This window comes from Neovison vison, chromosome 14 (assembly GCF_020171115.1).
Source record: "Neovison vison isolate M4711 chromosome 14, ASM_NN_V1, whole genome shotgun sequence".
NCBI classification, from domain to species: Eukaryota; Metazoa; Chordata; class Mammalia; order Carnivora; family Mustelidae; genus Neogale; species Neogale vison.
In genome coordinates this window covers 32321281-32344886 of record NC_058104.1, presented here as the reverse complement: position 1 = coordinate 32344886, position 23606 = coordinate 32321281, and the positions used below count along the sequence as shown (strand labels likewise).

At 36.4% G+C, this 23606-nt stretch overlaps 1 protein-coding gene across 1 annotated transcript in view; it reads right to left on the bottom strand.

The window, feature by feature from the left end:
* Positions 1–23606, bottom strand: part of LOC122895519 (phospholipid-transporting ATPase ABCA3-like) — a 112273-nt gene that overhangs the window by 34750 nt on the left and 53917 nt on the right. The window contains exons 16-21 of the mRNA XM_044232960.1: positions 19480–19578; positions 18823–18979; positions 17537–17837; positions 11496–11745; positions 10379–10583; positions 2111–2327 (exon numbers count right to left, since the gene is read on the bottom strand). Coding sequence (XP_044088895.1) covers positions 2111–2327; positions 10379–10583; positions 11496–11745; positions 17537–17837; positions 18823–18979; positions 19480–19578 — 1229 coding nt within the window. The remainder of the gene's footprint in view (positions 1–2110; positions 2328–10378; positions 10584–11495; positions 11746–17536; positions 17838–18822; positions 18980–19479; positions 19579–23606) is intronic.

Here is a 23606-nt window from a genome sequence, read left to right as displayed (position 1 = left end):
TCATATTCCTAAGACTCTGTTACAATTTAAATATTTTAGGCATACATATTTTATATCATTCTAAAAATCCCAAATCTTAATTTTGGAAGTCTGATTCTGATTCTACAATTTATGGTTTCTACTAACACTTGCTCTTCAGACCTTGTTTTTTTCCTCTTTTCCTTCCTTTGTTCTTTTATTCGATCTTAAGTTCTCCAGCAAATATAACTATGGGAATACTTTGAAGTCAAGGAATTATGTGTCCCTTTGCCATTTACCTGAGGGCACAACCAACCGAGATTACTTAAATTATCAGGTTATGTTTTTCAGCTTACATTGGTTCTCTGATTTCAGGACACAAGCCAGTATGAATAGTTGCATGTGTTTAAAAATTCCAAAGGGAAATTATATTCTTCATTTCAGTGCCAAATCAATCTTTACAAATTTCCTTTCTGTGTCCTATTGTGGTGTTAGTTTTGTTCTTCCTTATAATGAGGACATAGCCTTTTGAAATTCTAATTTTAATAGAAGATATTAAATCTTTGTTATACCTTTATGTTCTTTATTCTGACTTCTAAGTTCCACACAACTTATAAAATGGAAAATGAAGGTCAACAGATACTGTCAATAACCACAAGTCAAAGCTATCTTTGATGCTTGCTTACCTTTGGGGACACTTGTTTTCATGTTATTGTTGGCCTCTGCCAATTCCATACTTTCTCCTCAGTTCATTATTTTTGTATCATAGTATCATAGCATTTGTTCTGCTGCTTAAAAATGGAAGTCTCCTTTGATTTTCTAATTGCCAAATATACTGGCTTCCATTTTGTTCTCATCCTATTTTGCATTACTCTTTGCAACATAGTCCTCCTAAAAAACTCTTTCAAAAACCTTCTAAAACAGTAATTTATTCCTAGTCTTACTATGAAACAACTATTTCTCTTTAGCCCCATAAGTGATCATTTCCTTTTAGATTAGGGCTCACAGACTCAAATGCTTTCAAATGAGTCTTCCTCACATCATGAAGTAGAACTCTTTTGACAAGTGCGCAACAATACACAAACATCTGCTTTCCATAATTTGGGTACCCTTTTGTGAGAACGAGTGCTAAGTCATATCTGTTAACAAGTTTTTTCATCAGCTATGCATAAGCTTAAGTCTTATAATATTCATTAATATTAATATTCATTAATATTCATTCTCAAAGGAAATTACAAGCTATTCTTTTGTGACCAGTGAAGGGCCAAGGGAACAAGGCAGGAGCCAGTGATTGAGGAGCAACAACAAAGGGAGGATGTGAAAAAGTGCTGAGGCCTATTGAAAGGGGGAAGCACCAACTCCACTTACAACAATGTGATGATCTTCCCAAATCTAAAATTAAAGAAAGAAAAGGAGGAAATACAAATTCATGAATACTGTAGAAACCATTCCTGGAAGGTAGGAAAAAATGGGCTTAAGTAATTATGTCTACGTCAGATGCATATAGAGATTTTCTTCCTGGACAATCTTGTTAGGGTGTTCACAAACTTGTGACTTTTCTTTGAATTAGGGAAGAAAAGTCGCACCATAAAACCTTTTCTTCCAAAAAACAAAACTGTCAGCCTCTCCCGAGAACTCAAGATTTCCCTCCACACGTCCCTCTCTTCACCTCACTACAAACTGCCATATCATCAAGGCGGAACACCTTTAAAGATAACAATGGACTCATATATTTGAGACAGAATTTATTCTTTCTGAGACCGGCTCTTTTAAAAAGAAAGCTGCTTTTTTTTTCTTCACTCTCCCTTGCTGGCAAATGAATCTCAGGATAAATGTTCCTAAAATTTCCCATATCTGTTGCAAAACAGATTCCTTAAGTCATGTGGTGGAGTTACTGGAGGTGGTGAAGTTATGTGGTAAAGGAGATGGAGTTATTAAAGATGTAGGTCACGTTCAGCATGAGGATCCCAGCTCTAACACGGTACCCAGAATATTATAGGCACTCAGAAATAATTTTATGACTTACATCAAGTACAGGGTTGTCCCAAAACCTACAACTTAATTGTCTACTAATGTCCTTAGTCCCTTTCTACTTATTTATTTACTGCTGCCTTCTGTGTAAAGAGAAACTTTGTGAAGCCCTTACCCTTACCGAATTGAAGTGTGACGTCTATGAGGAGACTGAAAATGCCTGAAAGGTAGTTGAACAGGACAAGTTTGATGTAGGCAGAAGTACTTCTAGTAAACAAGAAGCTCAGCAGGTATGTAAGGGGAATGGCAGACCAGCCATATAGCATGAAGATGAGCATTGTGTCCAGAAAACGGTAATCTGTGATGTAAATATCCAACTGGCAGAATTTGAATGCTCCCTGAAACACAGAGTGCATAGAGATAAAGGCAAGGTGAAGGCCAAGTCAAAAATAATGCAGGCCAGAATGTTTATAGAGGAGATAGCAAGTCTTATTGCTAATTAGCATGGAAGTATTTGTCAATTAAATGAATTAACCTCTAAAAAATACTTCAAACTAGGAGCATGAAGATACTTCTACCTGTACTTCACCAGAGGATAGTCCAATGAGCAGAACCACCATAATTCCCTTTATTTTTTTTCTACCCAGAATGGTTTTTTAATTAACAAATCAGTATACTTTCCCCCAGTAAGGCTAACTCTCACCTTTCTCAGAAAGATAACTATTCTAGAGAGCCTATTTTGCTAAAGATTTTTTAAACTCTGGTTATACCTTACCTATCATACTTTTGAACCAAGTCTCCTACTCCCTACCCTACTCCCCACTCCTGTCACATCCACCCAAGAAACTCTGGGGCTTAATTATTGACAGATACATATTTACTGCTATTTTATTATTTGTTTGGTCGTTTTTGGAGATTTTCTCTTGTTCTTTCTTGCCTTTGTCATTTTTTGGTCTTTTCTTTCCACTCAAAGAATCCTCTTTAATATTTCTTGCAGAACTGGTTTAGTGGTCACAAACTTCTTTAGTTTTTGCTTGTCTGGGAAACTATGTTTTTTTCTATTCTGAATGGTAGCCTTGCTGGACAGACTATTCTTGGCTGCAGATTTTTCCCATTCAGGATGTTGAATTTATCATGCCACTTTCTTCTGGCTTGCCGTGATCTGATCCGCTAACCGTGTGAGTTTTCCCTTGTATGTTAAGGACTTCTTTTGTCTTGCATTTTTGAGATTTTTTTCTTATCACTTTATTTTGCAAATTTAATTACAAAACATCTCATTGGCCTGCTTTTGTTGATCTTGATGGGAGTTCTGTGTGTCTCCTGGATTTGGCTGTCTGTTTGCTTCCCTGGGTAAGGGAAATTTTCAGCTATTATTTCCTCACATAAGTTTTCTGCCCCCTTTTCTCTCTCTTCTTTTTCTGGGACTCTTAAAACAGATATTATAATGTTTGATGGAGTCACTGAGTTACCTAAGTCTATTTTCATGTTCCATAATTCTTTTTTTCTCTTTTGTACAGCTTCATTATTTTCCATTATTTTGTCTTCTATATCACTAATTCATTCCTCTGCTTCTTCCAGTCTAACTATTCATTACATGAAACCTGTTTCTAATCTCAGTTATTGCATTCTTCATTTCTGATGGGTTCATTTTTTAACTCTTTTTTACTATTTCTGTGGTAAGGGTCTCCCTGATGTCTTCCATTCTTTTCATAAGCCCAGTAAGTATCTTTATGATTGTGCTTTATTTTTTATGGTATTAGTAATTGTTTTTTAATTTTTTAAAATTTACTTTTTTAGTGGTCACAATTTATTTAAAATACAAACTCTTTGTCCTGATATTCAACTTTTAAAACATTTTCACACAGGAGCACCTGGGTGGCTCAGTTGGTTAAGTGTCTGCCTTCAGCTCAGGTCATGATCCTGGGGTCCTGGGATAGGGATCCACATCAGACTCCCTGCTCAGCAGAGAGCTCTCTCTCTCTCTCAATCTCTCAAATGAATAGAATCTTTTAATAAAAAAAAATAAAAACTTCACATGTATGGATTCTTTATCTAATGGATAGACACACAATACATATTACAATATTTTTAGTTACACAGATATGTCATTTAATAAAATGCAATGATAGCATAGGCCTGCATTTTTAAAAATTATTTATTTATTTAATTTAAATTCAATTAATTAATATATAATGTATTATTTATTTCAGGGGTACAGGTCTGTGATTCATCAGTCTTATACAATACCCAGTGCTCATTATAACACATGCTCTCCCCAATGTCCATAGCCCAATTACCCCATCCCCCCTTCCTTCTCCTGCCCAGCAACCCTCAGCTTATTTCCTGAAATTAAGAGTCTCTTATGGCTCATCTCTCCTTCTTGTCTTGTCCTATTTCATTTTTTTCCCTCTCTTCCCCTATGGTCCTCTGTTTCGTTACTTAAATTCCACATATCAGTGAGATCATATGATAATTATCTTTGCTTAGCATAATACCCTCTAGTTCTATCCACATTGTTGCAAATGGCAAGATTTGTCTTTTTGATGGTTGCATAGTATTCCATCATATATATCTCTTACATCTTCTTTATCTCTTCATCTATTGATGGACATCTGGGCTATTTACATAATTTGGCTATTGTGGACATTGCTGCTATGAACATTTGGGGTACAAGTGCCCCTTTGGATTACTACATTTGTATTTTGGGGGTAAATACCCAGCAGTGCAATTACTGAGTTGTAGGGTAGCTCTACTTTCAACTTTTTGAGGAACCTCCATACTGTTTTCCAGAGTGGCTGTAACAGCTTGCATTTCCACTAACAATGTAGGAGAGTTCCCCTTTCTCCACATCCTTGCCAACATCCTTTGTTTCCTGACTTATTAATTTTAGCCATTCTGACTGGTGTGAGATAGTATCTCATTGTGGTTTTGATTTGTATTTCCCTAATGCCGAGTGATGTTGAGCACTTTTGCATGTGTCTGTTGGCCATCTGGATGTCTTCTTTGCAGAAAGGTCTGTTCATATCTCTGCCCATTTCTTAATAGGACTATTTGGTTTTTGGGTGTTGAGTTTGATAAGTTATTTATAGATTTTGGATACTAACCCTTTATCTGATATGTCTTTAGCAAATATCTTCTCTCATTCTGTCAGTTGTCTTGGTTTTGTCGACTGTTTCCTTTGCTGTACAAAATTCTTTCTCTTGATGAAGGTCCAATAGTTCATTTTTGCCTTTTATCTCTTGCCTTTGGAAACGTGTCTAGTGAGAAGTTGCTGTGGCCAGGTCACAGAGGTTGCTGTGCATGTTCTCTTCTAGGATTTTGATGGATTCCTGTCTCACACTGAGGTCTTTCATACACTTTGAGTCTATTTTTGTGTATATTGTAAGGAAATAGTTCAGTTTCATTCTTCTGCATGTGGCTGTCCAGTTTTCCCAATACCATTTATTGAAGAGACTCTTTTTTCCATTGGACATTCTGTCCTGCTTTTTCTGCATCTATTGATAGGATCATATGGTTCTTGTCATTCCTTTTATTTACGTGATCTGTCAGGTTGATTTATTTGCAGAGGTTGAACCACCTTGGAGTCCAGGAATAAATCCCACTTGGTCATGGTGAATAATCTTTTAATGTAGTGTTGATTCCTATTGGCTACTATCTTTTTTTTTTTTTAAAGATTTTATTTATTTATTTGACAGAGAGAAATCACAAGTAGGCAGAGAGGCAGGCAGAGAGAGAGAGAGGGAAGCAGGCTCCCTGCTGAGCAGAGAGCCCGATGCGGGACTCGATCCCAGGACTCTGAGATCATGACCTGAGCCGAAGGCAGCGGCTTAACCCACTGAGCCACCCAGGCGCCCCCTATTGGCTACTATCTTGAAGAGAATTTTTGCATCCATGTCGATCAGGAATATTGGTCTGTAATTCTCCTTTTTGGTTTTGGGATCAAGGCAATGCTGACCTCATAAGAACTGTTTGGAAGTTTTCCTTTCATGTTTTTTGAAACAGCTTCAGAAGAACATGTATTAATTCTTCTTTAAATGTTAGGTAGAAATCTCCTGGGGGGCGCCTGGGTGGCTCAGTGGGTTAAGCCACTGCCTTCGGCTCAGGTCATGATCTCAGGGTCCTGGGATCGAGTCCCGCATCGGGCTCTCTGCTCAGCAGGGAGCCTGCTTCTCTCTCTCTCTCTCTCTCTCTCTGTCTGCCTCTCCGTCTACTTGTGATTTCTCTCTGTCAAATAAATAAATAAAATCTTTAAAAAAAAAAAAAAATCTCCTGGGTAGCCCTCTAGCCCTGGGCTCCTGTTTGTTGGGAAATTTTTGATTACTGCTTCAGGTTTTCTTCAGGTTTGTTCAGGTTTTCTATTTCTTCTTGGTTCAGTTTTGGTAGTTTATATTTCTCTACGAATGCATCCATTTCTTCCAGATTGTCTAATTTGTTGGCATAGAGCTGCTCATAATATGTTCTTACAATTTTTTATATTTCTTTGGTATTGGTTGTGATCACTCCCCTTTTATTCATGATTTTCTTTATTTGGGCCCTTTCTCTTTTCTTTTTGTTAAGTCTGGCCAGGTGTTTATCAAGCCTATTAATTCTTTCAGAGAAAAAGCTCCTGGTTTTGTTGATCTGTTCTACTGTTCTTTTGGTTTCTATTTTATTGATTTCTGCTCTGATATTTATTATTTCTCTTCTTCTGCTCTGCTTAGGCTTTATTTGCTATTCCCTTTCCAGCTCCTTTGGGTGAAGGGTTAGGTTGTGTATTTGAGGACTTTCTTGTTTCCTAAGAAAGGCTTATAATACTATATAATTCCCTCTTACTACCACCTTTGCTATATCCCAAAGATTTTGAACAGTTGTGTTTTCATTTTCACTTATTTCCATGGATTTTTAAAAATTCTTCTTTCCCATTTATTCTTTAGTAGGATGCTCTTTAGCCTTCATGTATTTGAGTGCTTTCCAACTTTCTTCTTGTGATTGAGTTCCAGTTTCAAAGCACTGTGGTCTGAAAATATGCAGGGAATGATCCCAGTCCTTTGATACCAGTCGAGACCTTATTTGTGACTGAGTATGTGATCTATTCTGGAGAATGTTCCATGTACACTAGAGAAGAATGTGTATTCTTTGGGATGGGATGTTCTGAATATATCTGTGAAGTCCATCTGCCCCAGTGAGTCATTCAAAGTTCTTAATTCCTTGTTGATCTTCTGCTTGGATGATCTGTCCATTGCAGTTGGGGGGGGCGGCGTGTTAAAGTCCCCTACTACTATTATATTATTCTCAGTGTGTTTCTTTGATTTTGTTATTAATTGGCTTATCTAATTGGCTGCTCCTGTGTTAGAGGCATAGATATTTAAAACTGTTAGATCTTATTGTTTGACAGATCCTTTAAGTATAATATAGTGTCCTTCCTCATCTCTTATTATGGTCTGTGAATTTCCACAGGGCTGGAGATTGGGAGGCCACCATTTTCATTCTTATCCTCAAAGCTGTGTGGAAAGTCTTCAGGGAACAAAAGCCACATAGAGCAAACCAGAGCAGATTACTTAGTCTGCCCCCTGGCAAGGGTGGTGCAATTCTGCCTGGTGCAAAGACATTTGAGAATCAATGCAACAGTTCCTTCCCCCAGAAGATCAGCAATTACACATCCAGCCAAGACCTAGTTCATTCATTAATAAGAACTGCATAACTCCAATGGAAGGGGAATATAGCAAACAGATCTCAAGTTTTTTCCCCCATGATTCTCTAATCTTTCAACATTAATTTTTAAAACTTTCTTTTAAAAAATGTTTTCTTCTTTCCTTCTTCAACCAACTTCTTATTTTATCAACTCTTTTTTAAAAAATCTTTTTAAAATTTTCATTTTTTTTTAAAGATTTTATTTATCTGACAGACAGAGATCACAAGTAGGCAGAGAGGCAGGCCCAGAGAGAGGAAGAAGCAAGCTCCCTGCTGAGCAGAGAGCCCCATGCGGTGCTTGATCCCAAGACCCTGGGATCATGACCTGAGCCGAAGGCAGAGGCTTTAACCCACTGAGCCACCCAGGTGCCCCTAAAATTTTCATTTTTATGGTCACATTCTATCCCTTCATTATATTAATCTTATTTTACATTATATATAATTTTTTCTTTCTTTAAATTTATGGGATGCAGTTTCTCCTACTAGACCAAAATACACCCCAAATCTGGTGTATGGCTCTGTTCTATTCACCCACCTGATCATATTCTCTTTTTGTTTTGTTTTATTAAAGTGTCTTTTAATTTTCATCTTCACAATTATATTCTATTTGTTCAATGTATTTAATTTTATTTTTGTATATATAAGTTTTTCTTTCTTTACAAATTTTGAGTCGTAGTTTCCTCTAACAAACTGACCAAAATACACTCAAGAGATAGTGTATTGCTCTGTTCTTTTCACCTGTTTATATCCCTTCCTTTTGTTTTTGTTGTTGTTCTTTCTCTTTCATTTTTTTCTTGTTGTTTAATTTCCATTTTTACAGTTACATTCTATCCTTCCACTGTATTTAATTTTATTTTTGTACATATATATATCTTTTTCTTTATAGTTTGGGATTTAGCTTTCTAAAAGGCAGACCAAAATACATACAGAATCTGGTGTATCGCTCTTTTCTGCTCACTGTCTGATTATATTCTCTTTCTCTTTTTTCCCCCCAATTTTGGGTCTGATTTGTTTAGTGTATATTTCTTTGGGATTGCTGTTGCCATTTTAGTATTTTATTCTATCATTCATCTAGTCTTCTCTGGACAGAATGACAAGATGGAAAAACTCACATCCAAAGAAAGAACAAGAGGCAGTACTGACTATCAGGGACCTACTCAATATGGACATTAGTAAGATGTCAGAACTAGAGTTCAGAAAAATGATAAAGATACTAGCTGGGCTTGCAAAAAGCATAGAAGACACTAGAGAGTCAGTTTTGGGAGAAATAAAATAACTAATATCTAACCAAGTCAATTGTTGTTTTAAATTCTCTATCAGGCATGCTACTTGTATCAGTTTCCTCTAACTATCTGGCTATGATCTCTTTCTTGTTCTTTCATTTGGGATGAATTCCTCTATCTTGGCATTTTGTCCAAGTCATTGCCTTCTTGTGTTAGAAAATCCAGTTATGTGTCCTGCTCCTGAGAGTAAATGGCTTTAAGAGGTCATATAGTATCCAGAACCTGGTGCTTCAAAGTCTCCAGTGTGTGCTGTGTGTGCTCCACTATTGTGTTTTGCTTGCTCTATCCTTCAGGCCAGTCATCTGCAGAAACTCTCCCTTGGTCCTTGGCCAGAATGTGGATAGTTTTAGCTAGGTGTATTTTAGTCTGCTTATTATATGAAACCTGATATGACTTCCACTAGAACTGAAGCCCAGCAGAACTCTGGTTGAGAGATGTGGTATGGTCAGGGATTTCTGCTTGTCTTCTGGGGAATGGGTCCATGGCACTGGGACTGATACATGCTTGACTGGGAAGGGCAGTCTCACCACAGCACTGGGACTTATTGTAAGCAAATTAGGCAGCATTCTTGTGTAGGTGCTGCACTGCTTCCTGAAGGTGGTTGTGTATTTATGATGAGGGGCAGGGGGGTCAAATAGTACCAGCCAGTTCCTTTGTCTCCCAGAGATATTTCTGTTAAAGTTACCTCTCAGGGAAGCACTCTGAGAAGAGCAAATTATCTCCCCCCACTCCCCCATGTGTCGGTGTTTTTCAGATCATTGTTTCTATGTTCCAGGAGCAGCATAGTGCCTTCATGACTCTATACTAGCCAAACATGCTGACTTCTAAAACTCCAGGCTTTAAGCCCTGATGGTTGCAAGAACTCACCAAAAATCGTACCCTCTCATTTTCCCAGCCATGGCTTTAGGAAAATGTTTGCTTTGTGCATTCCTTTATGCTCTACTCTCTCTCACTCTTCTCTGTGACCACAGCTCCCTCCCCTTCATAGCATCAGTGATCTATTTCTCCCCTAAACCGATCTCCACACTTCCTACCCTCTATCATGTGACTCTTCTCTCCTTTTAGTTGTGGAGTTTGTTCTGTCAGTCTTCAGGTTGATTTCTGGAGTATTTAGAATTAATTGTTAGTTATCCAGTTGTGTTCTTGGGAGTAGATGAGCCTAGCATCCTCCTACCCTACCGCCATCTTCTCTTAGGGTTGGTTTTTCTAAGGTTTCTTTCCTTGGCTTGCAAATGTCTACCTTTTGGCTGTGTCCCCACATGGTCTTCACTATGTGCATGTGCACTCCTTGTGTCTTTTTGTATGTTCAAATATCTTCTTCTTAAAAAGCATACCAGTCAGAATGGATTAGGGCATACCCTAGCTACTTCATTTTAACTTTATCACCTCTTTGAAGGCCCTATTTCCCCAGTTTGAGTTACATAATTAGAAAACAGGAATCTTCTGGGGGGTATGGAAGGAAAATGAACCCTCAACAAACTGTATCTAACACTTACAAGTAGTAAGCAGCAGGTAATGAAGAAGATGATGAAATCCCACAGTAGAGCAGAAAGCCAGTACACAGGGACAGAAACCCCACTCAAAAGTTGGATGTGCTTTGCTTTAGTGACCCGTTCAGTCACTGTCAGGAGAGAAAAGCCACTGATTAAAAGAGCCATGCCAAAGTGTATATATAAGGCCACCTGGACTCCATCCGATAATCTACAGAAGGGAAAAAAGTAGATATATCAGGAAATCAATATAGCAGAAAACATAAATTTCTACCAATAGCTATTTTTAATCATGTAAATGTAATCATGTAAGATAGGAGAGATACATTTAAAATATCAAATTGTAGGGGTACCTGGGTGGCTCAGTTGGCTAAGCATCTGCCTTTGCCTCAGGTCATGATCCTAGGGTCTTGGGATCTAGCCTTGATCCCAAGGAGAGTCTGTTTCTCCCTCTCCCTTGACCCTCCCCCTTGCTTCTGTTCTTGCTCTCTCTCACTCTCTCAAATAAATAAATAAATCTTTAATAAATAAAGAAGATATGGTCCACATATACTATGGAGTATTAGCCTCCATCAGAAAGGATGAATACCCAACTTTTGTATCAACATGGGCGGGACTGGAAGAGATTATGCTGAGTAAAATAAGTCAAGTACAGAGAGTCAATTATCATATGGTTTCACTTACTTGTGGAGCATCAGGAATAACACGGAGGACATGGGGAAATGGAGAGGAGAAGGGATTTGGGGGAAATTGGAGGGGGAGATGAACCATGAGACAGACTGTGGACACTGAGAAAAAACTGAGGGTTTTGGAGGGGGGTGGGGGGGTTGGGTGAGCCTGGTGGTGGGTATTAAGGAGGGCATGTATTGCGCGGAGCACTGGGTGTGTTGCATATACAATGAATTCTGGAACACTGAAAAGAAATAAGAAAGGAAAAAAAAAAAGAATATGTGAGATACGCACACACACACAATGAAATATTACTTAGCCTTAAAAACAAGATCTTACCATTTGCAACAACACAAATGGACCTCAAGGGCATTATGCTTAAATGAAATAAATCAGACAGAAAAAGACAAAAAGAAAAAAGAAATAGCAAATTTTAATAAAAAGAATAACTTACGTTCCACTTTGTTTTTTATCCTTAAAGTGTGGTTGAGGTTTATTGAAAACGGTTATGGAAGCATTAGAGCCAGCAATTGTCATGAGAAGAATATTGTCTAATATTGCCAGGGTCAGAGATGGTGAATGATATGCCTGATTGTTGAAAAGACCAGTAAGAATTATTTTGTTTGTCTTCACCTCGATGGAAAATGCGACAATGCACAAGTGAATACAATCTTCATTTTCCATTAAGTATTTCGATAGGTCACCTAAGATGAGGAAATAACATTGGTCAGGTTACCCAGGAAGAAATCATCTACAATATATGTTGGGAAAAGGAACAAATAATTTTACTTTGTTCTCATCCCTTTCAAGTTTCTTTTGATTATTTCAAACATTTGTTATTCTCTTCAAACATTTTATCATTAAATTCCAAGCTCTCCCACTTCCTAGTCTATGACCTAGATTGCTACTTCACTGAGAAAACACAGGCAACATGGTATAGATTTTCTTAACTTATCTATCTTTTGTTTTTAAAGATTTTTTTTTACTTATGAGAGAGAGAGAGCATGAATGGGGAGGAGGGAGAAGCAGGCTCCCTGCCAAGGACCCTGGGATCATGACCTGAGTCAAAGGTAGATGCATAACTGACTGAACCACCCAGGCTCCCCTAATATACCTTAAAAACATCTGTAAGTATTTCTACTTATAGATCTTATTGCTTAAAGCAGAAAATAAAACCACGAAAATTTAAAAAGCTGGAATAAATAAATAAGAAATCACCTCTCTGAAAGTATTAGATATCTAAAAAAGCAAATGTTGATCATTTGGGGGATAAGCCCTTAGAAGGACTGAAATGCACTGAATTGAGCCAAACATTCCAAACCCTATTTTTCTTTAAGGCATTTTAGATTTATAAGTGATGGAATGCACTGGTAAATCCTCAAGCTTTCAGGGGCTATACTGTAAGAGTGAGTAAGATATAGGTCAGTTCATATAAAAATTTCAACCCAGTCTCAAGGCACTTAAATCCCTAAATGGATTTAGATCTTCCCTTAAGCTCAGTGCCTTTTAGGAGTTAAATTAAGCTTCCTCTGGAGAAGATGATCTCAAGTACAGTCTACATAATATTCATACATACATCTGGCATTCAATTAAAAAATTACTAGATATACCAAAAAACAGAACCAAGAAAAAGCACAGATAATAGAAATAGATCTACATATAAACTAGATATAAGAGACAGAATACTTCAGGGAACTGGAGTCCATAGAAAATATCAAATATTTATGTTAGAATTGAAAAATATAAACATCAATTATGATTAAGAAATGGGAGGTTGGACACAAATGAAGAGTAGACAGGAAACTGGAAGACAGGTTAATTAGAAAAAACTCAGCTAGTGAGATACCACCTCACACCAGTCAGAATGGGTAAAATTAACAGGAAAAGATAGGTGTTGGCCAGGACACAGAGAAAGGGGAACCCTCCTACACTATTGGTGGGAATGCAAGCTGGTATAGCCACTCCAGAAAACAGTATGGAGGTTCCACAAATAGTTGAAAATAGAGCTACCCTATGACCCAGCAATAGCACTACTGGGTATTTACCCTAAAGATACAAATGTAGTGACTTGATGGGGCATGTGCACCCCAATGTTCATAGCAGCAATGTCCACAATAGCCAAAATATGGAAAGAGACCAGATGTCCATCAACAGATGAATGGATAAAGATGTGGTATGTATGTGTGTATGTGTGTGTGTGTATATAAAATGAAATATTATGCAGCCATCAACCCCCTCCCCCCAAAATCTGGCCATTTGCTATGGCGTCGATGAAACTAAAGGATATTATGTTAAACAAAATAAGTCAATCAGAGAAAGACAATTATCATATGATCTCACTGACATGAGAAGTTTGAGAAATACAGAGGATCATAGGGAAGGGAGGGAAAAATGAAACAAGAGAGGGAGACAAAGCGTTAAGAGACTCTTAGGGTTCCTGGGTGGCTTAGTTGGGTAAGTGACTGCCTTCAGCTCAGGTCATGATCCCAGAGTCCCAGGATCGAGTCCCGCATCGGGCTGCTGGCTCCATGGGGAGTCTGCTTCTCCCTCTGACCTTCTACCCTCTCATGCTCTCTCTCACTCACTCTCTCTCTCTCAAATAAATAAATAAAATCTTAAAAAAAGAGAGAAAGAGAGACTCTTAATCTCATATTGAGGGTTCCTGGAATGGGGGGGGATGGGAGGGATGGGGTGGCTGGGTGATGGACACTGGGGAAGGTATGTGCTGTGGTGATTGCTGTGAATTGTTTGAGACTGATGAATCACAGACCTGTACACCTGAAACAAGTAATACATTATATGTTAGTAAAAAATAAAGAAAATACTCAGCTAAGGGGTGCTTGGGTGGCTCAGTCTTTAAGTGTTTGCCTTCAGCTCAGGTCATGATCCCAGGGTCCTGGGATTGAGCCCTACATCAGGCTCCCTGCTCCATGGGAAGCCTGCTTCTCCTTCTCCCACTCTCCCTGCTTGTGTTCCCTCTCTCACTGTGTCTCTCTCTGTCAAGTAAATAAATACATTCTTTAAAAAAAAATGTTCAGCTAAAAGCACAGTGAGAAAGAGAATGGGAAACAAAGATAAAACATAATTTACCAATATTAAAAATGACTTAGGGGAAATCACTACAGATACTGAAGACATCAAAACAGTAACAAAGGAATACTATGAACAACTCTACAAACATAATTTGACAATTTAGATGAAATAGAACACTTTCTCAAAACACACAAACTACAACAGCTCTCTCAATATAGGTCATTTGAATAATTGTAATTCTTAAGGAAATTTAACTCATAAATTAAAAATTCCTCCCAAAGGATTCTCCAGATCTAGATGTTTTTACTTGATCTTAGCCAAAAGGCTGAGAAGCAATTGGGTCTAGATGTTTTCACTGGAGAATTCTACAGAATATTTAAGGAAGAATCAACATTTATATAATATCTTTCAGAAAATACAGGACAAGGGAACATTTCTGAATTCATTTTATCAAGTTAGTATTACTCTGATAGAAAAATCATAAAAGACAATATCAAGAAAAAGGAAAATTAAAGACCGATATCTTTCACATAAATAATGTAACACCCCTTAACAAAATATTAGCAAATAAAATTCATTAATATATAGAAAGAATTACAACTATGGTCAAGTGGGGTCTATTCCAGGGATTCAAGGCTATCTCAATATTTAAAACTCAGTCAGTGTTATTCACCATATTCACTTCAGGCTGAAGTAGAAAAATCATTAATAATCATATAAATTTATACAAAAAATTTTGACAAAACTTAGTAATTCGTGAGAAAGCTCTGGAAAAAAGGTTATAGAGCTAAACTTCCACACTTTTATACAGAACATCTAAAAAATCTCTACAGCTAAGATTATACTTTTGATGAAAGACTGCATACTTTCCCCCCTAAAACTGGGAACAAGGGAAAAATGCCCATTCTCACCACCCTGATTTGGTACTGTGCTGGAGGTTCAACCCAGTGCAATAAAGCATAAATAGGGAATAACAGGCATACAGATAATAAAAGAAGAAATGAAACTGCTTTTATTTGCAGGTGAGATGACTGTTTATGTAGAAAATCCAAAGAGATTCACAAAAAAATTTTTTAAACTAATATGTGAGTTCATCAAAGTTGCAAGTTACAAAATAAAGATATAAAAATCAATTATTTTCTATGCATTTGAATAACCAACCATATGGACGCCAAAATTAAGAACACAATGCCATTTATATTTACTCAAGAAATACTTGGGTGTAAATTTAGCAAAACATGTACAAGACATGTGTGATGAAAAGTACACAGCATTGATGAAAGAAAGAAGTTCTTAATAAATGGAATTCTAAATAAATCAGTTGTGTTCATGGATTGAACATGGATTGTGTTCATAGTAAAGATGTCATTTCTCCCCAAATTGATATACAGATTCAATAAAATCCTATCAAAATTCTAACAAAAATGTTTTATACTTATAGACAAGCTTATTCTAAAATTAAAATGGAAAAACAAAGGAACTAAGCAACTTTAGAAAACAAGAAAAAAGCAGGAGGAATTGGTCTACTGGATAAGACTATTTAAATATACACTCATTGTGTGCCAGGAACTGGGTTAGGTTCTAGAGATACAAAAGAAGTTGTGGCCTCTCCATAATTAGTTTGAGAGATGCATGAAGAAAGCGCTACTGTAATTCAGTGAGATAAATTCCAAAAAAAGAGGCATTCATCTAAATTGTGGATGAAGAGGAAATGTAAACTTCTGTTTGGGAGGGCAGATGGCATTTCCAGTTATTATAAGCTCATATCCTTTCTAAAGCACAAACCCACTTATTTTATGGCTCTGCTTAAAGAGTTAGCAGTGATTTCCCCAGTGTTAATGCATGTACTATTTGAGAAGAAAGCTACAGATGAGAAATTATCTAGAAATCTATTTTCCCATTAATAAGCATTCTTTTTTAAGATTTATTTATTTGGGGGGGCAGAGGGAGAAGGGAAAAGAATCTCAAGCAGACTCCACTCTGAGTATGGAGCCCCACACAACTATGAGATCACAATCTGAGCCAAAACCAAGTGTGGATGCTCAACCCACTGTTCCACACAGGTGCCCCCAAAACATTTTCTTGTAGTTTGGGGAAAAGAGAGAACAAGTTATAAAGGATTTCTTGCTCTATCTTTATCCTAAAAAATTCAGTTAAAAAAGGCATGCAGGTGGGAATAGAAACCATATAAAATTAGTAGAATTCAGTTATGCAAGTTTCTGTAGCTAAGATAATGAGGGCACAACTTAGAAAAGTACACGTAGGGCACCTGGGTGACTCAGTGGGTTAAGCTGCTGCCTTTGGCTCAGGTCATGATCTCAGGGTCCTGGGATCGAGTCCCACATCAGGCTCTCTGCCCTGCAGGGAGCCTGCTTCCCTCTCTCTCTCTCTCTGTCTGCCTCTCTGCCTACTTGTGATCTCTGTCTGTCAAATAAATAAATAAAATCTTTAAAAACAAAAAAAGAAAATTACATGTAAGCTTCTTAAAACAAAGTGAGATTGGTTAAGCCTAAGTATTATCTGCCTATGTCTAGATAATTTCTAGCCAATGAACGAAACAATAACAATTGAAAATGGATATCAGTGTGGCTACTGTATTATTCTATTGCATTTAGTCTCATTATCAATATAACAAACATATTCGGTTAGTCATTTCACTTTTTAAAATAAGCAGTATACTCTAATTTTTAAAAAAAATAATGATTTTATCCTTTATCCTCTGTCCTTTTCTGTGACCCTGGTTAACAAATGTTTACTTACTATTTGTAGTGGAGAATAATAGGGACAATTACTTGTAGTCAGCCAATCTATTACCTGTAGGTTGTAGAATCAGTATTATAAGGAACAATAATTTCTAAAATGTATTTTCACAATAGAACCTTAATGAGAGGAAAAAAAGAACCACACAGGTTTGCCAGTAATGCATGCTGTTTGCTAACTCAGAAGAACACTGTTCATCAGGTGGCAGTTAAAAAGAATGTATATATGTAGATACAGATATAGATATAGATATGGTATCTAGGAGGAAATGATGACTTGAAAGAGAATAGACTTTATGATCAGAGGTAATGTGATGCAGTGAGGGATATGCAGACATCAGGTAGAACAGGTTAAATTCAAGTCTCTGTATTTACTACATGTCTGATTTGGTGCAAACTTCTGAGCTTCCTTAAATGTCAGTGCTCCTCATTTAACTGGTGTCCGTAATAAAAATACCTACTAAATCGGGGTGATTGTTCAGATTAAATGATATACAGGTAAAATACTTAGCTCGGTTCTTGCCAAAAACAAATGCTCAGTAAATGTAAATTTCTATTATTACTATCTTAAAAATAAATGTATTCAGAGGAGCTATCACATTGAGTATTTATACTGAGCTAATAAACATCTGACCTTCTTTGCAAATCATACAACCAGATCTTCATCTAAGAGCAGCAGTCTTTTATACCTAATGAGTCTTACCTTGTACTTCCTTAAGTGTGTGTTTGTGAGACTCTAGCATACTCCTAAGATGTTTTAGGAAAATCAGGGTCAAATCAGAATTCCCAGAAACAGAAAAAGGCACAATTGTTCGACCATATTGATCCAAATCCATTTGTCTGGGCTTTTCATCATTATTATGTAAAAATTTATCAGCCTTTGAGAGAAAAGTAAAGGAACCTAGAAGTGCCAGGATCTGTAGCAAAATCAGTTTCCAATTCCGCCAACTGAACATTGCCCTTTTTATGAACAGGGCACGGAACTGCTGGTGATAGAGGGAATACTAAAGAAGGAAGAAAGAAACATAATATTACAATATTCGTGGACACAAACAGATCATTCATGATCAAATTCGTAAGATGAATGAACACTCTGGAATTCTATGTACAAGACATATAAAATTTATCTAAATAAATACTGAGAATAGAATCTAAGCACAGTATGATATTACATAAGAGTATGATCAGTCTTTTCCTTATATGGCAGGAGTCAAAAAGCCATGACCTGTTTATGTAAATCAAGTTTCCTGGAACACAGCTATACCCATTCATTTCTGTGTTGTCTATGGTTGTTTTTGTGCTACAAGGACAGAATAGAGCGATTGCAAAAGAGACCATGTGGCCACCCCCACTTTACATATCTATTATTCCCTTATGTTAAGTTTGCTGACCTCTGTTGTAAGGTATTAAATAGTGTTTAAGTCTGCCTTTTCATATATCACACCTGAAATCGCAACAGGATGATTTTCCCCAGACTCCTAACACTAGAGAAAACCAGGCTTCTTTACAGGATGAAGAACTAATTAGAAGGGGAAGAAAAGAAATGCTGGGCAACTCATAGGGACTTCCCGTGCTGAGGACTGCACTCATTAGGGAAAGACACCTTATGCATTATCAATTCCCATTGCAAAAACTTATAATATTGGGCATGTTTGATTACCAAAAATCATGCTCTTTCCAGTTCACTCCAGCTTCAGTGAACTACCAAGTTTCTGGGTTAGCAATTTGGAAAAAAAAAAAAAAAAAAGAAACAAAAACAAAAACACCTGAGGAATAGCAATGGTGAGAGTGAGAGCTGAAATTTTTGCCTAGACTTCATTGCTTCTGTGTTGGGAAATTAATTAGGTTATATGGTACAGACTGCTCCCTGTCTGGAGGGTGCAGTGGTTCAAAACTCCACGGTACCTTTGTTCAAATAGTAAACAAAAATGTACTTCCTGTGCCCTAATCAAGTAAATATACATCAGGTTTCTTAGCAAAGGCCCTTACCCCAGTATTAAACATAATAGCAGGGATTTCATTCATGGTAGAAAAATTGCTTGGCATACTCCAATTCTGGTTCTTAACTGAGACTTCACTCATCACAGAGGGAGGTGGAGTTTGGGTAGCTTGGATACCTGTTTGTGAATCTTCCAGATTACTGACTCTACATTAAAAAAAAAAAAAAAAGCACAAATCATTTAATTTCACCTCTACCCTCATAATATCTTGTTTAGAGAATGTGAGTTAACAACATTCAACTCAGAAGGCTCTGGGTTTGCTTACTGACTTGGCAGGGGCACTCTACGGAGGCCACTCTGGTAGAGGAGAGGTTCCCAAACACCAGTCACAGGACTGCTGGCAGACCATAGTGAGGCTAAGAAAATTAGGGCAAAGCTATTGAATGTTTCATTAAGTAGAACTGATTCGAGTTAAAGATTAACATCTAAATCATACTTCGGATAAACCAAAATACTTGTTATTTTTAAAAAATGATAGTGGTGTTTTTTTCCAGGGTTATTACCATTAAAAAAAAAAATCACGTCAGTTCTCTTACCTCTCCACACCTCTTAAATTTCTAATGTGTGACTATGAGTTTGGGGAGTTTAAAAAAGGGACCAAGATGTGGTTCTTTTTCCCCAATGGTTTTATGCATCCCTTGCTCACCTAAAAAAGACTTCTTCCATGGTAGTAATAGAGGCACCAAAGCTAGCAATGCCTAAGTCATATTGTCTCTTTTCCAGATCAGTAAATAGAGCTTCAAAGCTAGAATATGAATAGAAAAAAAAATTAGGGGAAGGAAAAGTGAGAAGGAGAGGAATAAAAGTTAGTACCAAATCAGAAGATTTTTCATATTATTCTGAACTGATTTCCCTTCAGCAGCAGGAACAGTGTAGCTCATTCCTCACTTTGGTTCTTAATACAGAAACAAGTAAACTGCTCTTGTGCATTGTTTCTCACCCTAGTTCTTGAAAACACATAATTATTGTCTTCTAATAAACTACCAAGAGACTCTATATGCTAATAACTCTAGCTAGCTCATGTGAATTATCACACACATATAAATGCTATGGTTCTTATTATCCAGTAAGTTTTTAAAAAGATTATTCAAATTAACAGGAGAAAAAAGCCACTCACATAGACAATGGAGAAGGTGCAGTAGAAATAGGAGGCATAGACAGAATCAAGTAATTCAATAGTCAAGAAAAACCATGGAATTTGAGCCAGATGCAGTGTAGAGACATCAAGATGTTTAAATAATAGTTTCCCTGAGAAGAATTTACGTCCTTCACATTTATAAGATGATCTTTTCCAAAAACCTCTAGGTCTCAAAACCATCAAATATATTTTCAGTGAGGAAACTATGTATGCACTATGTAAACTATGTAAACTATGTATGCACACTCTCAATGTTGGAGGAATTCAAAATTCCCTCTTTTGGAAGGCCAAAATTTCCTCCATATTCAAACAAATTATTTTCCACTTAATTCTATTTAGTTTTGCACATTAGTTCTAAACTTACACCATTAATTATATAGAACAGGTATAAGCTACCCACATGACAGCGCTTCACATGTTGTAAGCCCATTTTCTTCATTCCCAATGCTTAGCTTTTCAATCAGGATTCACATATTTTCTCTCTTTTTCTTTGATTTTAGTTAAGAAGTTAATTTGTGCATCTTATAAAATTTAGAAATGAATGTACAAAAATATAAATATCACAATATCATGCCTCATAGATATCTACACTAATACACTAATACATTAATTAATTAATTAATTAATACACTAATATTTTGGCATATTTATTTATTTTTGTTTCCTTTGGCTTTATACAATATATGATAAAACTGTATGAGGCCTTAAAATGCACAACTATAGCACTAAGTGGAGATAAATATCCATTAACAGCTTAATGAATACATTCATTCTGGTATGATACTATGAAAGAGAAAGATGTAGTAAAGTGCAGATTTCCCCTCGAGTTATCTGAAAAATGGGAAGTCCTAAAAGTCCTACCATAAACCATTGACCAAAAATGCAGGTAAGTAAACAAAACAAGATTCAGAACATTATTATGATAGGATTTCATTTCTGTTAAGTTATAAAACTAGGGGCGCCTGGGTGGCTCAGGGGGGTTAAGCCTCTGTCTTCAGCTCAGGTCATGGTCCCAGGGTCCTGGGATTGAGCCCCACATCAGGCTCTCTGCTCAGCAGGGGGCCTGTTTCCTCCTCTGTCTCTCTCTCTCTCTGCCTGCCTCTCTGCCTACTTGTGATTGCTGTCTGTCAAATAAATAAATAAAAATCTTTTAAAAAAAAGTTATAAAACTAATTATTATTATTGTATCCATATCAATATATGTATGTGATGTCATAGTTTAAGCACATATTTAGCTTAGTAAAAAGAAGATGACTATTTTCCAAAGCAGTTTTACCATTTTATACTTCTATCAGCAATGAGATCCATTTACCATGTTCATATGTTATAAGCTGTCTTTTTAGTTTCAGCCATTCTTGTGGGTGTGTAGTGCTAATGTACTGGTTGGTCTCTTTATTTTTTGCAGGCTTCCTCATAGTTCTGGGAAGAATTTTTGGCATAGTAGTTCTCTTTTAGTACTTCTCTTTTCTGCCCAAGTATTGGTCAGATTTTTATTAGTTGATCAGGAATTTCACATCATTTTATCTCATTTTCCTCTCCTCCAAACTGTTCTACATTTAGTGTCCTCTTTAATTTGATTGAGACTATACACCAGAGAATTTCTGAATTTCCATATTGGGAAATTATTTTCAAAGTAGGCATTTCTTATTATTTCTTAGATTAGTGCTTTTATTTCAAAATTCCGTATCTTTTCTACAGCCCATTCTTTTTCCTGCTCATCCTTAGAAAGAGATTGATATTTATTCAGGACTGACTTAAAATCATATAAAACATATGGAGGTAATTCTGTACAAGACCAAAATGAGTTTTTGCATGATTTAGTGATTTATTAGTTATCATTCAAGGTTTTGGAGTGTATGTGTGTTTTGCTCTGAATCAACCATGGGAACATCAGTGTCAATTTCTCAAGTTTAAAATTAGAATGAGATTGGCACATCTCTAGTTTCCTAACTGTCTTGTGTTTTAAACCAACAGTAACACCATGACTATTTGATTTAATCTCTCTTGATTTACTACTGATTTAATCTTACTATTTGGTATAATCTTTCTAAATTTAAGAATCATCTTGTAAACAGAGTCACTTCGAAAAAGGTAAAATTAAGTACATTTTATTTTCTTCCCTTATTTGTTGCAAAATTATTTCACTTGAACTAACATTTATTCCTCTGCAGTCACTTCATAGTGATGTGAGTGTCTCATATGCACTTCATTACAGCTTGGAAACTTGAACTTCTTTACAGCTGTGAGAAGCACACTGAAAATTTCTCCCTTTCTCCCTGTTTGTTCTTGTATTTTAAATTAAAAGATCATTCTCTTTGGTTGAAAGATTGAATCAAAACAGGAGTTGAAAATTTGTCTTTACTTGATGCCGACAGTGAAGCTTCCTTTCCTTGAAATTCTTGGTGACAATATTTTAGTCTTTTCTCATTTCCAGGTCCCAACCTCAAAACCTCATGCCTTTAAGACAAGTCAAGGCCAAACTACAGGAAGGTTATCAGGACACTTCCAAAGTGGCCTTGCATAACAATTATCTAGATCTATCATGTATACATTTAATTTCTCTTCTTTTTCTTCCTGGCTAATATGCTGGATTATCTCAAATACTAGAGCTCTTTCTACTATACCAAATACATACTTGTAACCCTCATACATCTTTCCAACTTCACTGCTTAGGAGCTAAACCTGCTCAAAACACCCCAAATTAATATTAAATGAACCACTTTTTAAATCCTTTGATATCAGATTGGGGTGATAAAATTCCTGATGATATTCTGTATCAACTGTATTACTTATCTTTGTTTATTTAATTTTAGCTGTCACTCTATTTTTTTCAACTTTGGGATCTGTGTTCAGAATTCATTTTTGAAGCTTCCAAACAATCTTGGGTTATGTTATAGAAATTTGCTTTTCTATATATCTTATGTATATTCTATACAATGTTGGCTTCTAAGTCTACCAAGATCCTTTCTTCTTTTCTGCCATGAAGTTCACCACGATGACGTAAATTTCCCATAAAATATCTTTTTTTTTTTGCCTTCAACCAACATTTTCTTGATTAGCAGATTTAGATTTATAGTATTAGTTTGTTTTTAATTTCCTCTGTTCCTCCCCCTGCCATCTTTCTAAGAGGTAACTGTTGGCAACAAACCTTAGAGACACATCAGTAGACTTGCTTTGAGGTGAATGAAATATCTGTTGTGTGTCTATACTTGAAATACTCTCTTTACCATGTTATCTTGCTTAAACCTTGTACCAGGAATAGTACATTTCCTCCTTTTAATTTGTAGGCGCTTCATAAAATGGTATTTGTTTCTTTCTTCTATTGCCACCCACTGGTTTCCCTTTATATTTACAGTCTCTAATTCATGAATTTTAAACATATAAATATTTCCTATGTAGCACTATTCTGGTAATTCTTTTATGTCTCTGCATATCACTTCCATTCACTCCACTCCCCAGGCAACATTCTAAACTTAAGCTTCATTCCAACAAGTCTCAGCATTGTTTTACAGCAAGTTACAATACCATTTTAAAATTTCAAGAGTACTTTCCTTGTGAGAGACATTCAATGAATCAGAATACAGATATATGCAACGAAAATGCTTATTCTCTTCCTTATTATTTATTTAAATTTG